Raw genomic sequence first — 14,787 nt, forward strand, 5'->3', positions numbered from 1 at the left:
TAAGTGTCCCCAGATAATGATGCTCTGCAGCTATTATGTTTAAGCATGACTGCACTTTGCCAGGAGTAGCAGCAAGAGGATGATAGCAGCAAACGTTTTTACCCAGCCATTCCTAGGAATATGTTTTATGTCCAGGAAATGCACCTGGAGCCCTCACAGGTCCACCACCACCTTTTCCCATGGCTGCTGTGTGTTCTGGTGCTCCCAACCACTCTGCCTTTATGGGGGTCCCAGATGAGGCTGCCTTCTCAGTTTTTGGGGCACTGGGGACAATGACAAAGTAAAAGAAATCTCAATCCCTCAAGCAACACCCACCTCAACCCTTTGAGTGATCCTCAGTGTTTACCTGTGCCCTTCTAAGCACCCCGGCTTTGGGGTCAATAATTTATTTCTGAGATAATGAACCCCTGGGGGCGCACTTTGTATCCCCATTAACATCTTACAGACCCATGTGGGTTTGTGGAATTCTAGGCACAACTTCCTATACTTGCTTGCTATTTTAAATCATCCAGATATGAAGAATCAGCAAGTACAAGTTTAATAAATCAGCACCTTTTAAAATAATGGTCCTCCTAATAAAATGGCAAAACTTCTGCTACTTGTTTGTGCAGGGGGACTCCCTTTGTAGGAGCGCCCCACCAGTTCCTTTTTCATGTCGCCCCATCCCACTGTATGACTTAAAACATTATTCATGCATAGCTGCTGACATAGGTTGACATCTTTTTTTCTCCCTTATGGCCAAATGTTGGTTCCTAAAAGCCCCCTGGAAGACTCTTTGAACCGAGCAGATGATTTTGCAACTCAGACATGGAATTTTAGCTCTGAGGAGTCTTCCTGGAATATCTGAAGTCACCAATAGGACTAGAAGTCAAGCTCTTTTACTCGGACTTTCCTAGGAACAGGTCTTGTGTCCAGAAAATGCACCCGAAGCTCTCACAGGCCCACCACCGCCTTTTCCCATGACTGCTATTGTGCTCTGATGCTCCCAACCATTCTGCCTTTATGGTCCCAGGAGAGCCGCCTTCTCTCTGAGCCTGCAGCCAAATACTCTGCAGGCAACTAATAGGTAGTCAGTTCCACTGCGGATTCAGAGGAAAACGGGAAAATACACAATGGAGGTGACCAATGGAAACTTGAGGAAAGTGAGGACTCTGATTAAAAGGTGAGGAGAGGTCCACAAGTGACAGGGAGAGAGAGAAAGCGAGGGCTTGCTCTTGGGAAGATGAATTGTTTGGAGTAGGTGGTTATAAATTGCACATAGGGGAATCATTTGAAACATGGACTAGGAAATTGCATTAGGAACCTATGGATGAGCTTGAATGCTATACATCATCACCATACTCTGGTGGTCACGCTGAAGGTAATTATGCCCATCAGAAGTGAACATTAAGATGTTTTGGTGGCAGGACACACAGAGACCAACAGCAGAATGACCCATCAGTACCATGGCCCTGGGAGTTCTGAGAAGCTAAGGGCCAAACTCGGGAGAAGACAGACAGTACAAATGGGAAGGAATAAAAAAAGACGTTCAGGGAAGAAACACTGACTTCCAAGTTGTACTTGGAACCACGGGATCATTAGGACAGCAGGTTAATATACATATGAATTCTGAGGAAGAGGCCATTGTCATAGGGCAGGAGGTAACAGATTTGAATTCTTGGCCATGCTGTGCTTTCAGGCTCTAGCATGATCTTTGGGGGTAAACAGTCGGGATGAGGCTGACGGAATTTAGGGACCATGTGGAAGGAACAGAGTCATCCGAGTTGCAGTCGTATACCTGGCTGAGGAAGTCAAACAGCTGGCCTCGAAGAGATTATTCTGAGTGGACCTGACCCACTTAGGTGAACCTTTTAAAGGGCCTAGGTTCTTCTTGGGAAAAGACTTAAATTGGGAGAAGGATTTGAAGCGAGGGAAGTTTTCCCTGGTGGATTTGAAGATGGAGGGGATCATGAGAAGGACTGAGAGGCCTTCTAGGAGCTGAGAGTTCCCTGCCCAACAGACAGCCAGAAAACCAAACTCAGCATTCCAGCTGCAGGAAGCTGGATTCTGCCTTGGAGCAGAATGGGCCCAGAAACAGGATCTCCCTAGATTCTTTAGATGTGAACACAGCCCTGGCCGACTTGACAGGACAGGGCACCTTCACTGCAGCCTTGCCAGGCCCCAAATAGGGAAGCTAGTCATGCTGGCCCCAGAACAAGTGGGTCTTGTTTTAAGTCACTTTTGTGCTTATTTGTTATGTAGCAACAGGAAACTGTCACAGGGTAGCCGTCATATTTTTCATAAGGTTACTTCTTGTCCCTGTAAGAGTCTCCCCTTTGTTGGTTCATTCTCAGGGGCACATGAATATGCTCTAATGTCTCCTTTCTTAAAAGAAAGAAAGAAAGATCCCACTGCCTGAATAGTGTTAAGTAACTGTGTCTTAGAAGATAGTTCCTAGGGGCTGGGGTTGTGGCTCAGTGGTAGAGCACTCACCTAGCATGTGTGAGGCTCTGGGTTCAATCCTCAGCACCACATAAAAATAGATAAATAAAATAAAGGTATTGTGTCCACTTACAATTAAAAAAATATTTTAAAAGAAGAAGAAGATAGTTCCTTCCTTAGAAGCACTTTCTTTTCTTGGCTCTCCTCCCTCCCCTGATAATGTTGTCTTCAAGCTCAGCCATCTGGAGTCCCTCCATCATGGGTAAACTGTGAGGTGGTACAGATCTAGGGATGAGGGACAATTTGGGGGACAGTCCCACCGTGTGTCATTGAGCCCTTAGGCTAAGTCTCATGTGCCTGCCCCTTCCTGCATGGCTACCTGCACTCTACTTCAAGTCATATCAAGCCCTTCCAAATCTGGTCTCTGTGACACGTTGATAAACAGGACCCACCTGCCACTGTAACTGTCCTTACAGGGCTTTGTCATGCAGTGTTCTCTCCAAACAGTGTTGACTCCCTTGCTTATTAGCCATCAGAGAGAGAAAAGGAAGCCTACATGCCCCTCCTTTGGAGGAGTTGGGTGCATCCTGTTACTGAACAGTGGCTCTGCAATTGTTGAGTGTCTTCACTTACATTTAACAGAACCATCTGCACACACACAAACACAGAGGGCTCCTGGTAGCTGTGTGACTAAATGAGCACAGCCTCCTGTGGGGTCAGTGTACCAACTTCTAAAGTAATGTGTCAGCTGGAGCCAGGTCCTGATCTGGGAGCTGACCTCTACCCTGCTTCAGGGTCAAGTGAAAGGGCAATGCACACGAGTCACTCACTCCCTATATCCCAGCGTTGAGGAAACAGCTTCCCTCCTTTGAATCAGCATTTATTATGTCAGCATATGGCACTGCTTCACTTACCTGTACATTTGAGGTAGTCTGCCTCTCCCTTAGCACCTCACTTGGACTCACCATCAGTAGACGGACACATGATTGTGTACCAGGAACACAGAGGTCCCCATTGTCCCAGACCAGTGCACACTATGGAGGGTAGACTGTGAGGCTTAGCTTGCTCTAATCTGCAAGTTAACCTGGCTCTGTCTGCACATGTGAAGTGCAGAGGGTCCCCCAGAGAATGCAGAGGCACAAGATTGCCACTGTCTCACTGTGACCTTGGGAAATCACTCAGCCTTGCTGTACCCATCTCACGCCCAGATCATATGGAGAGCAGCACCTGCTTCCCGGCTGCCTCCCAAGACCATGACAGAGATGAAACTGCTTCACTCAGCTGTGCCCAGGTCCTGAGGGCAGGCTGCACAGACACCATGTAAGTACAAAGAAAAGTCATCTCTGAAAATCCCTTTATGCAGCTGCCATTTTCTACTTCACTTCTTTGCTGGAAAGATCGATCAAATTTTATTAGAACCTGTAGGATCCTAGTAAAGAGAGGAATCTGAGAAGGACTGGAGAAGGGTCGTGGCACATAGCCTGTGCAGATGAGCAAACCAACCTACCCTGACAAGAAAACACCTCCTGTGCAAGACTGGAAGCCTGGTCATCCAGATGGGGTTTTATGGCCATACTGGAGCCAATAAACCACATTAAATGTTCATGGAAGTGGAGGGAATGGAATCAGACCAGATGGGAATTACACAGTAAATGCGGGATTGCACTAAGTGCTGGTTTTGTTCCAAAAATGAAGACAGTTAGGAGAAGACTCAGCAAGCAAAAAGGGCCGGTACTGGGTGACAAGGGCCCAATTACAGCTGAAGCCTGGTTGGAAAAAGGGAGACTAAGTTGGTACAGGGCATTAACCTAGAACCAGTGACTCCCATGTCACAGAACCTTCCTTGGGATGGCTGGATTTCCTCAAGAAAGGATCATTACTTACTGAACTTCTTTTTCCTCTTGTTTATGCCTGCTCTTCTCAATTTGGATGCCTGGGCCCACAGCTTTGGTGTCTGAAGTGATCCTTCAAGGGAGGAATACTTCTGAAATTGCTAGCAAGATTCCCCAACTGGCTTCAGCCACTAGCCCAACAGTCTTAATAGCTTCAAAAGAGGTGTTAAGTTTCCATTTGACTTTTTTTTTTTTTTTAAACCCGTTACCAGGAATTGAACCCTAGCACATGGTAGGCAAGTGCTCCACCACTGAGCTACATCCCTAGTCCTTTTGATTTTATATTTGAGACAGAGTCTTGCTAAGTTGCCCAGGCTGGCCTGGAATCTATGGTCCTGATTCAGCCTCTAGTAGCTGGGATTACAGACCTGTGCCTCACTGCCTGGCTTCTATTTGAGTTTTAAAAATAAAAACATCCCCAAAACCTTAGCCCTCAGGTGCCTGTATTATACACTTTCATGAAATGATCATTCCAGCTTCTAAGCTATATTTACAGTATAATTATGTTATTTTCCTTTATTCTCAAGCTCTGTGGGTTCTTTCTTGGCTCCATCTATCTGGGTCTTGATTAGAAATCCATGCTAACCAACTCTTAAGGCTGGTTATTGGAAATCCATTGTGACTGACAGAATAAATGAAATCTCTTTATGTTTAGTCAGCACAACCTGCATCCTACTTGTGCCAGTAAAGGCCTCTGGGGCTTGAGGAATTTCAGAAAATTCAGGGGCTTAGCTTACAGATAAAATATCCAAATGGCTCCCTGTTGGCATCAGAGAGCGGGTTTTCATCCCAGGTCTCTGGCACAGGCAAGTCATTAGAATTTGCTCAGGCATTTTCCTCTGCTGCTTCTCTTCTTGCCCCAAGAAGAGCAATTACAATTGAAACACATGGCCAGAGGTGCTGTCAAAGTAAGAACAGAGCTATCACAACTTGAAGGAAAGACCAAGAGTAATGGGGAGTGCATCAGGAAGGTGCTGAGGTTCCCCAGGAGGCAGCCTTCAACCCGCCATTATCTGGGAGGCTATGCTATAAAATAAACAGCCCTGACTATATCACGTTAGCAGATAGGGTACACTGTAGCCATCTCCTCCCACCCCAAATCCCCAGAAATGATGGGAAAGATGTATTTTACAACTCCCTAAAGTAAGTAAGTAAGGTTCCCGTATAACAGAAACCACGGGCAATTGTGAAAAATGAAAGGCAGATGTTTTATTCTTTCTGAAAGAAGAAACCACAACTCTGAATGCACACAGAAAAAAAGCTGCTGCCAAAGAAAGAGGGGATTCAGAGATACTCTCTATGGGGAGCAGGAGGAGACCAGATGCTTGGGTCAGATCTGCAGGCTTGATAGTGGTTATCAGCCAGGAGGAAGAGAAATACCAGAAGACGAGCTTCTGATACACTCAGCCAACAACACTTCATAGGACCTGGCCACGTGTCAGGAAGGAGGCCATGGTAAGCAGATGTCGTACTCACAAACAGGCCACAGGGAATTTCAAGTGTGAGATGAACACACAAACCAGATCCACCAAGAAGTTAAGGAAAGGCAACAAACACCCAAAGTCACAGTACTCAATACAAAAAGAATTTACATGAGAGGAAACTGAGTTTACATAGCAGACACACCAAGATTTAAGAATAATAGCCAGTTGTGGCTAAGGTAGGAGGATCCTGGGTTCAAAGCCAGCCTCAGCAATTTAGCAAGGCTATAAGCAACCCAGTGAAATCCTGTCTCAAAATTTAAAAAAATTTTAAGAAGGGCTGGGGATGTAGCTCAGTAGTTAAGTGCCCTTGGGTTTAATCCCTGGTACCAAAATAGTAACAATAATAAGTATAATGAATATCCTTAGATGCAAGAGGATAATATCATTTAATTTTAAAAAAGAGATGACTTTATCACCAAAATAAAATAAAATAAAATAAAAAACATATAGCCCAAACACCACCATGGACATAACTAAAGATTAAACTAGTGATCTGGAAAACTGAGCTAAAGAATCACTCTATGAAATGCCACAAATATCCCATAAATATGTACAACTGCTGTGTGTCCATTAAACTATATGTATGTATGTATGTATATATGTAGACATACAAAATCTCTCTAGAACTGTAACTCTCTGAAAGAATAGTCAATAGCCATATGCAGCTACTGAGTACTTAAAAAAATGTTGGCTAGTCTGAACTTGGGATTTTTTTTTTTTTTTCTGATATCGGGGTTTGAACCCAGAGGGCTTAATGACTGAGCACATCTCCAGCCCTTGTTTATATTTTATTTAGAGTCAGGGTCTCACTGAGTTGCTTAGGGCCTTGCTTTTGCTGAGGCTGGCTTTGAACTCGAGATCCTCCTGCCTCAGCCTTCAGAGCCACTGGAATTACAGTGTGCCACCATGCCCAGCTGTACTTAGGATTTAATGTAATACATAAAGTACATATCTGGTTGAAATGATATTTTTAATACATTGGGCTAAATGTGTTCTTTTGTAGTTGGACATGATAACTTTTATTTATGTGGTGCTGAGGATCGAACCCAGGGGCCTTGCACATGCAAGGCGAGCACTCTACCGCTAAGCCATAACCCCAGCCCCTAAATGTGTTTTTAAAATGAATTTCACCTATTAATTTTTTTTTTCATGTGGTTACCAGAAAATTAAAAATTACATGTGTGGTTCATATTACATGGACAGTGCTGCTATGGAACCCAAAGCAAAAAGCAACAGTAAATATGAAAAGTTAGGATATAGAAGATACAGCTGGATGAACTCTATCTGCCTCTCCTTGCAAAAGAAGAAAAAGAAGGTAGGAGAAGACACACTGAAATAACAGGGAAATTTCCCAGGACTGAATAAATACATGAGGCCCCTCACTGAAAAGGGCCACCAGTGCTGAGGGAAAACAGTGCCACTAAAGGTGGCATACAGGTAAGGGTGCCTGTTTTCATGTCACCATGGGTGTACATCATCCCAAAGGTTCTAGCCACTGCAAACAACCTAACAGCAAAGGAAAGGAAGAGACATCTTCTTATCTGCAGATGGGATAACTGCCTGCATGACTCCCCTCCACCCATCACTCTGCTTTTGAAAGGCCTGGCACAAACTTGGCCTCTCCATTTCTGGCAAAAGTAGAACATAACTAGCACTTTCTCTCCAGGCAGTCCCGTGTGATCAGGAAGAACTGACATGAGCAGCCAAGAGAGCCCAGAACTACGTCTTTATCCGTGGGATAAGTCACAACGGGGACGTGGAAGGGTGCTTACCGACGGATGGCGTTGGCGAACTCCGCAGCCAGCTCGCTCTCACTGCATGTTGTCCTTAGTTCAGCCAGTGACAGAGCTGGGGAGGCAGCATCAGCACATTCCTGAGGACAGCAAACACATTCTTGTCAGGGCTGAAACCAAGCCTGAGAGCACCTGGAACTCAAATCTGCTGCAGAGCATGTAGGATGAACAGCGTGGGGCTGGTAGCCTCAGATCGGGGTGTAGGGGAAAGCCTGGCAGCAAACCATAGGCAGCCCCCTCTGCTCCCAGACCTCCGATTACCTTTGCAGGCTGCTTGGCCCCAGCCATAATGACCCCCACTGTGCTGAGAGCCCACTGGGGCTGGCACTGGTCTAAGCCCACCATATACATTCACTCATGGAGTCCTCATGAGGACCCTCTGACGAAGGTACTACTGTTATCCTCACTTTACCAAAAAGAAAATCGTCACAGAGAGATCACACTGCCCTGTCACCAGCCAGGAGATGGCAGCTCTAGGACTTAAATCCAGGCTGTCTGGCTTCAGATGAGTCTCTTCAAATAAGCAATACTCATGAATATCCTAGTTGCCCCATCCTACTTCTCCTGGGGAGAAAGCCAGTCTTCTCTAGATTTAGGAGCTTTACTGGGTTCCAAGTAATCATCTGGAAAACTCAAGAAAGGAGAAGAATAAATGCTCCCCATGCACCTCACCTTCCCTCATGTAGTATTATCAGACAGGGACCGTGTATCATTTAAGACGAATTCTCCCCTTTTGCAGCTGAGAAACATAAGAAGCTAGAATTCCTGAATCCCAGAGGTAAGACTTCACAAGCAGCAAGCATGCCCGTGTGACTGTTCTACTTTACAAACAGAGCTGCAGTGACACTGCATAATGAGGTGGCCATTGGGAAGGAACTCATCAGATGATGTGCTCAACAGACATCTGTACTGAGGGTCTATCATGCTCCAGGCCACAGAATAAAAAGCCTGTGATCTGTTGCAGGAGATGGAATGTAAACAGAAAATTCTATCACTGTGGGATGAATCCAGTGCTGCAAGTCCAGATGACAGGAGGCACCCTTTTTCTCAGCCTACTCTCACAGAGAAACAATACCTACCCCGAGGGATCCTGGGCAGCAGCACACCCAACACCTGAACGCTCTTCTCTCTGGCGTGCCCTCTACCTGGGCTTGCTCCTGTCCATCTAGCTGTCCTCACAGAGCCAAGCCTGCCCACAGCAGCCAACGGCATCTGTGAGATCCCATAATACCCTTGCTTTTTGTACATCCAATCTCTGATGTTGACATTCCACACGACTCCTTAAAGACAGGGACTGCCTCGTCTCACAGTGCCTCTCGCTGAATATATGTGGTAATGCCTGTTGCGTGTGGAAAAGGACTGCAAAAACAGAACGCCACTAGGAATGGATTTTGGACCCAGCTTATTAGCTGGAGGGAAGTTTTTAAACAAGCAGGGACATCCACCCAATGGAACAAGAGTGGATGTTCTAGACCCAAATGTGGCCCACACACCATCCGGTTATATACAGCCCACGGGTAGAGACTGGTTTTTCTTTCCTAAAAGTCATTGACAAAAAGTCAAATGAAGAATATTTTGTGATGGCAGACATTGCATGAAATTCAGATTTCAGTGTCCATCAAGAAAGCATTAATAACAACAGCCACACCCACTGGTGTCCCTAGGAGGGCAGGGACATGTCCCACAACCCTAAAATATTTACTATCTGCTCCTTTCCAGAAAAGTTTGCAGATCCCTGCTCTAGATCGTCGGCCTCATCTCCAGCAAATAAGACCAACAAAGAAGACTAGCCCAGAGGGGAGATTTTATTGAAATAGTAAATAGATACAATATTTGAAAATAGAGTAGGCTGATTATCAAATATTAGATCTATTTACTAAGTGAATTTCCTAACACTTATGAGAGTACATGGGAACCCTCATAAAGCATCTTACTGTAATGTTAAAAAAAATCATCTGGCCTTCTCTATCAGAGAAATTTCTATATTTTGAAGTACTCCACCAAACACAGTGCTTCCCCCAGTCAAAATAAATACCAAGTATTAGGAGACAATGCTTAGCTCAGGGGGCCTTTGGCAGGAGCCTGGTGAGTCCATCCCCACCATATCCTCAGAACACACACAGACTAGAGCTCTGTCTCTCAGGCTCAGTCCCCAGTTGACCACTAACAAACTTGAAAACCTATTAAATATTTTGAGGGTGTTTTATGGGACAGAAAATATGATCATATGACTTGCACCATGTAGGGTGCTGCCCCACATGACTCCCCAAGCTCTGGTTCACTTGCCAGTGTCTTTTCCAAAGCTCATACTGTATCACATCACTCCCTGCAGACAGACTCTTCCATGGTTCCTCACTGTCCTCAGGAGAACATGGCTGGCTGACCCCTCCACCATCGGTTTCTCTTTTCTCTATATTCACATATGCTGTCCCACTGGCCTCGAGTGTGTGCCTTCTTCCCCCTAGTCCTCCAGACCAGTCCATCCTCTGGGGTCTCGGTTTAGAACCAGGATCATTTCCTCCAGACAACCTGTACTGAATCTTCCTCCAAGTCTGAACTCTGTGGCCACCTCACGGTCTCCCATAACCCTATAAGCTGATACCGGAACTTGGAACACCCCATAACTCCACTCTGATCATGTCTACTTATCACCCTCCCCTTCAGAATATAAATTCCTGGAGGACAGTCCTCATTGGTCTACCATGGGGCTGCCTCCTGCAGCTTGCCCAGGTTCTAGCATACTATGTCAGATGACACTCCTCAACTGAATGGATTACTGAGAGCAGCCAGGGTCCCACGAGAGCTGGCATGACTAGGTGCCAGGCTGTGTGCTCTCCAGGTTCCTTACCTGGAGTAGGGAAAGTTGTAGCTTTGGCCATTTGTGAAGCATGCTGCAGAGCTCTGAGGTATTTAGGTAGTGATAATTCATACCATATGGCACCAGCACTGTCCCTTCCTTCGTGGGTACCCAACTCTCCTGGAGACCTCCCTGCCCTTGTGCTGAGAGGCCGCTTACAAAACAAGTCAGCATATGCCCATAAATTCTAGGTCTGAAACAAACTCAGTTTAGGAGAAGGTGCATTTATTAGTATGATGCATAGAATAAAACAGTACCCCAGATGAGGAATATAATTCTTTAGGGTCCAGAGCTTGCTTTTTCCCCCCTTTCCTTTTTCAATGCAGTTATTTGGAACAGAGAAAGAATGAGCTTGGATTCTAGGAAAAAAGACCTGGGGAGCTGATAAGTATGCAGGTTTACAAAATTATAACACCACACACACACACACACTGATGTTGTACATGCTCTGTAATCCAAGGCCGGTCCCCTCCTCCCCTGCCCTCAGGCTGCTTCCTGTTCACGACCCACTGTGGCTGAAATGCTGCCAGGGCAGAGGGGGCAGGCAGATGAGGGGAGGCCAGCCTGTCAGCCAAGTGTGGGTTAAAGGCTGATGCTGCTGTTTTCAGCTGGAGGCCCCTCGCTTCTTTAGAGCCTCACCTTCCTCATACAAATGGACACAGATATTCCTTCTTTAGAGATGAGAGATCTAAGGAGATACTAATGTAGTGATTAGCCCAGAAGTACCACAAATCAACAAATGATGGCTGCAGGATGCAGGGGGACTATAAGAAGGTGAGACCAATATCAGACCACTGGGCCATCGCACAGACCACTCCTCTGATTAGACTGCCACGTGTGAAAATGTTTTGTGAGATTTGTTTTTTTCAATGTGGATTTGGTTTCTCTACGCTCAATGTCATCCTGTTGGCCATCTAGGAAAGACCAGCAGCTCATATCCAAACAAGGAAACTGAGGCAGTCAGATAGAGACGTCAGTGGTCATTGGGCAGGAAGTACCACCTGAGCCAAGGGTGCCCTGTGCCACCCAGCCCTACCTTGCTGGGCTTGTCCTTGCTGCTGCTGCTGGTGGAGCTGAGGGACCGCATCCGCTGTTCCTTCTGCTCCTCCACCTCAGACTTGAGGTGCTCAATGTGCACCAGGTAGGCCTGCTCCTGTGCCTCGCGCGTGCTCAGCTTCAGCTCCAGGGCCTTCTTCTCTTTCTCCAGTAGGTACAGTTGTGCCTTCAGCTCAGCCATCTCCTCCTACAGAGTGAGGAGCACAGGGTGTATGAATGCCCGTTATGTGCCAGCACCAAGTGTCATGGGGGTCTGGCTACCACCCAGGGCCTGCGATAGTGATCACTCTGAAACTGGGAATAAGACCACTGGACAGAGACAGGACTGATGCGTGGACAAAGCTATGTGCTTTGTCATTCTAGGGACTAGCAGTAAATAAATGGGTACAAGTCATAGGAAAGCAGATTTTGGTTCAGTGTAAGGAAAGCCTTCCTAATAGTTCTTAGGACCCCCAATGGGCACACTTGCCTTGTTGGAAACCAGTTCTCTGGCATATAGAGGCTGAGCTGGAGCAGCCCAAGGTTGTATATCCATGTAAGAAGCTGGGTCTCATTGGGTCTCTTCTGATTTCCACTTCAGTTGCTACGGCACCAAGCTATAATTTAACCACCCCAGATAGCACCCTTGTGACCCTGTAGCTGAGCCATGCAGGTGGGGGACTCCCATCACAACAACATCCTCTACCTTTTGTCTACTTCTGAAGGCTCCAGTGAAAGCAATGGGAATAGAGTCCTTTATACGGGATTTCTCTTCAGATAACTTCTCTTTCAGTGCTGGTGATTAGACCTAGAGTAGCCTTGTGCATGCTAGGCACACAACCTACCACTAAGCTCACCCCCGCTAGATAACTTCTCAGAGAATCTTAAAGGATTCAAATGGTTGTTTCCTATAGAGAGTAAGAAGTGAATCCAAAATGGGACAACACTAACCTTGGACCATCAGCCTCTATTGAGCACATAATACTGTTTTAACGGTTCACAAGAAGTAACTCATTTATTCCTCCCAATCCAGGATGGGTACTATAAGCATTTTCATTTGTGAATGGGAAACTGAGGCATGCAGAGGGACATTCACAGGCCCATGGCTCTGGACAGGCTGGAAAGCCAGAGTTTGAACACAGGCTGTTGGGCTCAGAGCCCAGGCTCATCAACATTAAGCTCTGCTGCTTCCCCCCTGCTTCAAGATGTGCCTGATCATGACTGTGGCCCTTCACCTCTCCTCAAGGGTGGGTCACCACTGTGTGGCCATCAGCCTAGTCTCCCCAGTGGTTTATTTCTATGATTCCTTGCTCAAAAGGGCTCTTCAGAAAGCTGGGCTGCCTTCAGATGGACTCACCAAGGCCTTTGGTTCTGGCTTCCCCTGATGGTAATGAACTGGTATGCTCTCCTGGGTTCATGTTTTTACCCTCAAGGTAGTTTAAAGCCTTCTCGGGGATACAGGAGAGCTCAGAATTAATGAGTTCAGAAGACCAAGCCAATTATTAATGAGCTCAGAAGAACAGGCCAATTTTTTTTTTTCTTGAAGACCAGGCATTAAAAATCACAATGAAGGGTATTTCATTTTTTCCCATCAGAAGCAGGATTGTGAAGATTCTAGCAACACCACGTATTGAGCTAATGTGCACACTCACTCAAACATAAATGCAAGTTAGCAAGAAGAGGAGGAAACCCATAGGTCCACAGATGAAGAGAGAAGTCCAGCAAGGTAGCAGAGGTATGAGGCAGGTCTGCAGGCCCCGCCATCTGGGATCTTATCATCTATGCAAGGGTAGGTCCGTGACTCCTTTATCAGCGGGGACTCTCAAAGTATTGTCCAAAATAAGAGACTAGAAAACTTCCTTTCTGGCAATTTGGTTAAAAAAAAATTGTCATATCTCAAGCTATGGGGTGAATAAAGAAAGGAAAGGCCCTTTTGAGGAATCAAAACCTCAAACTTGTGTCATATGTATGTGTGGTGGAGGAAATCTTAAGCCAAGAATGTACCCCAAACTAGCAATAAACCTCTGAAACCCACAGGTCTCACCGATCTAAAGAGAATCATTCTGCAGGGACAGCAACAACCCAGGGCCCACAGGAGCCCTGGAGACAAGATGTCCACAGATGAGCCTGTACACATGTTCTCCATGCCCCATCACAGAAAATGAGAATGAAGTACAAGGAGGAAGAATCAGTAGTCGCAACAGAAGTGAGAGCTGGCATTCACAGAAGCAGAAGTAACAGAATGTGAAAAACTAATATTCAAATGATTCATGGAATAAAGGAGCAGGGGTCACAAAGAAAGCATAGGTCATCCAAAAAAGAAGGGCGGATTTTTAAAGCAACCAAGTAAATTGTCTAGAGGAAAGAAGGTATTTACCAAGAATCATATAAAAGAAGTAAAAAAAAAAAAAAAAAAAAAAAAAAAAAAAACCAACTTGGAAAATTGAGTGTCTCTGTAGTTATATTCTAGAATAAAATGGGTAAAAATCTAACAAAAGCTGCTGGATAATGAGTCTGTACTGGTGACTACGTATTGGCAAACGCACTGGGGAAAAGGCGATGGGCTGATGCTTAGCCTTGGAGAAGTTCTTGGGAAGTGAACCTGTGACAGAACATGGGCAGTGACGACCCCCCATCCTGAGGTTCAGACTATGGGTTGTCTCTTCCCAGCTCTCTGTAATTTTTACTCTTTCAGCAAAGTTCTAAGATCATGCATGTTTTATTTTCACATAGCAAAAGGAATATCAGAGAGCTTTTATGCCACAGAAACATGGCCAGTATAACACTGAATTTGTCACACCACATGTTGGCCACAATATAAAAAGGAAAATTTTAGTCTATAGCCAAAGGAAATATGAAGTTTGGAATAAATAATGGAAGGGTGGCCTCGTGGCTCATGCCCACAGGGAGCAAGTGTCCACAAAGGGGGAGCTCCTAATTGGAGCCGCTGTGATTATAGACCCAAGGCCAGGTCCTGGGCAGTGAGAGGAGAGATCAGCCAGCGTGATATGAGAACTCTCCAGGGAAGGAATCTGAACTGAGGGGCTGGATGGAGACAAGCAAGTATGGACATGGAGTAAAATGGTGGGCTCCCCACATCGGCACCCACTGCCCAGAGTCTTCCCAGACACAAGTTCCAGCACCCAAGGACAAGGACTTGCTGAGCAGGGTGCCCAAGTGCGTTGAGATAACTACTACTGACAGCTTCTGCCCTCTCTCCAGAGGCAGTGGGGAATCTTTCTGGGGACTGTACTGGTCTCCATGGTAGAGAAATATTGTGGGCTATTGCTGTGGCATTGCTGTGA

At 45.9% G+C, this 14,787-nt stretch overlaps 1 protein-coding gene across 6 annotated transcripts in view; it reads right to left on the reverse strand.

Moving 5' to 3' along the window:
* Positions 1–14,787, reverse strand: part of Mcc (MCC regulator of WNT signaling pathway) — a 445,938-nt gene that overhangs the window by 17,261 nt on the left and 413,890 nt on the right. For all 6 annotated transcript variants that reach the window (XM_048791968.1, XM_048791967.1, XM_048791969.1 and 3 more), the window contains 2 exons: positions 11,484–11,690; positions 7,570–7,670 (listed from right to left, as the gene is read on the reverse strand). In XM_048791968.1, the coding sequence (XP_048647925.1) occupies positions 7,570–7,670; positions 11,484–11,690 (308 nt within the window). The remainder of the gene's footprint in view (positions 1–7,569; positions 7,671–11,483; positions 11,691–14,787) is intronic.

This window comes from Marmota marmota, unplaced genomic scaffold, assembly GCF_001458135.2.
Source record: "Marmota marmota marmota unplaced genomic scaffold, marMar, whole genome shotgun sequence".
In the NCBI taxonomy this organism is placed as follows: domain Eukaryota; kingdom Metazoa; phylum Chordata; class Mammalia; order Rodentia; family Sciuridae; genus Marmota; species Marmota marmota.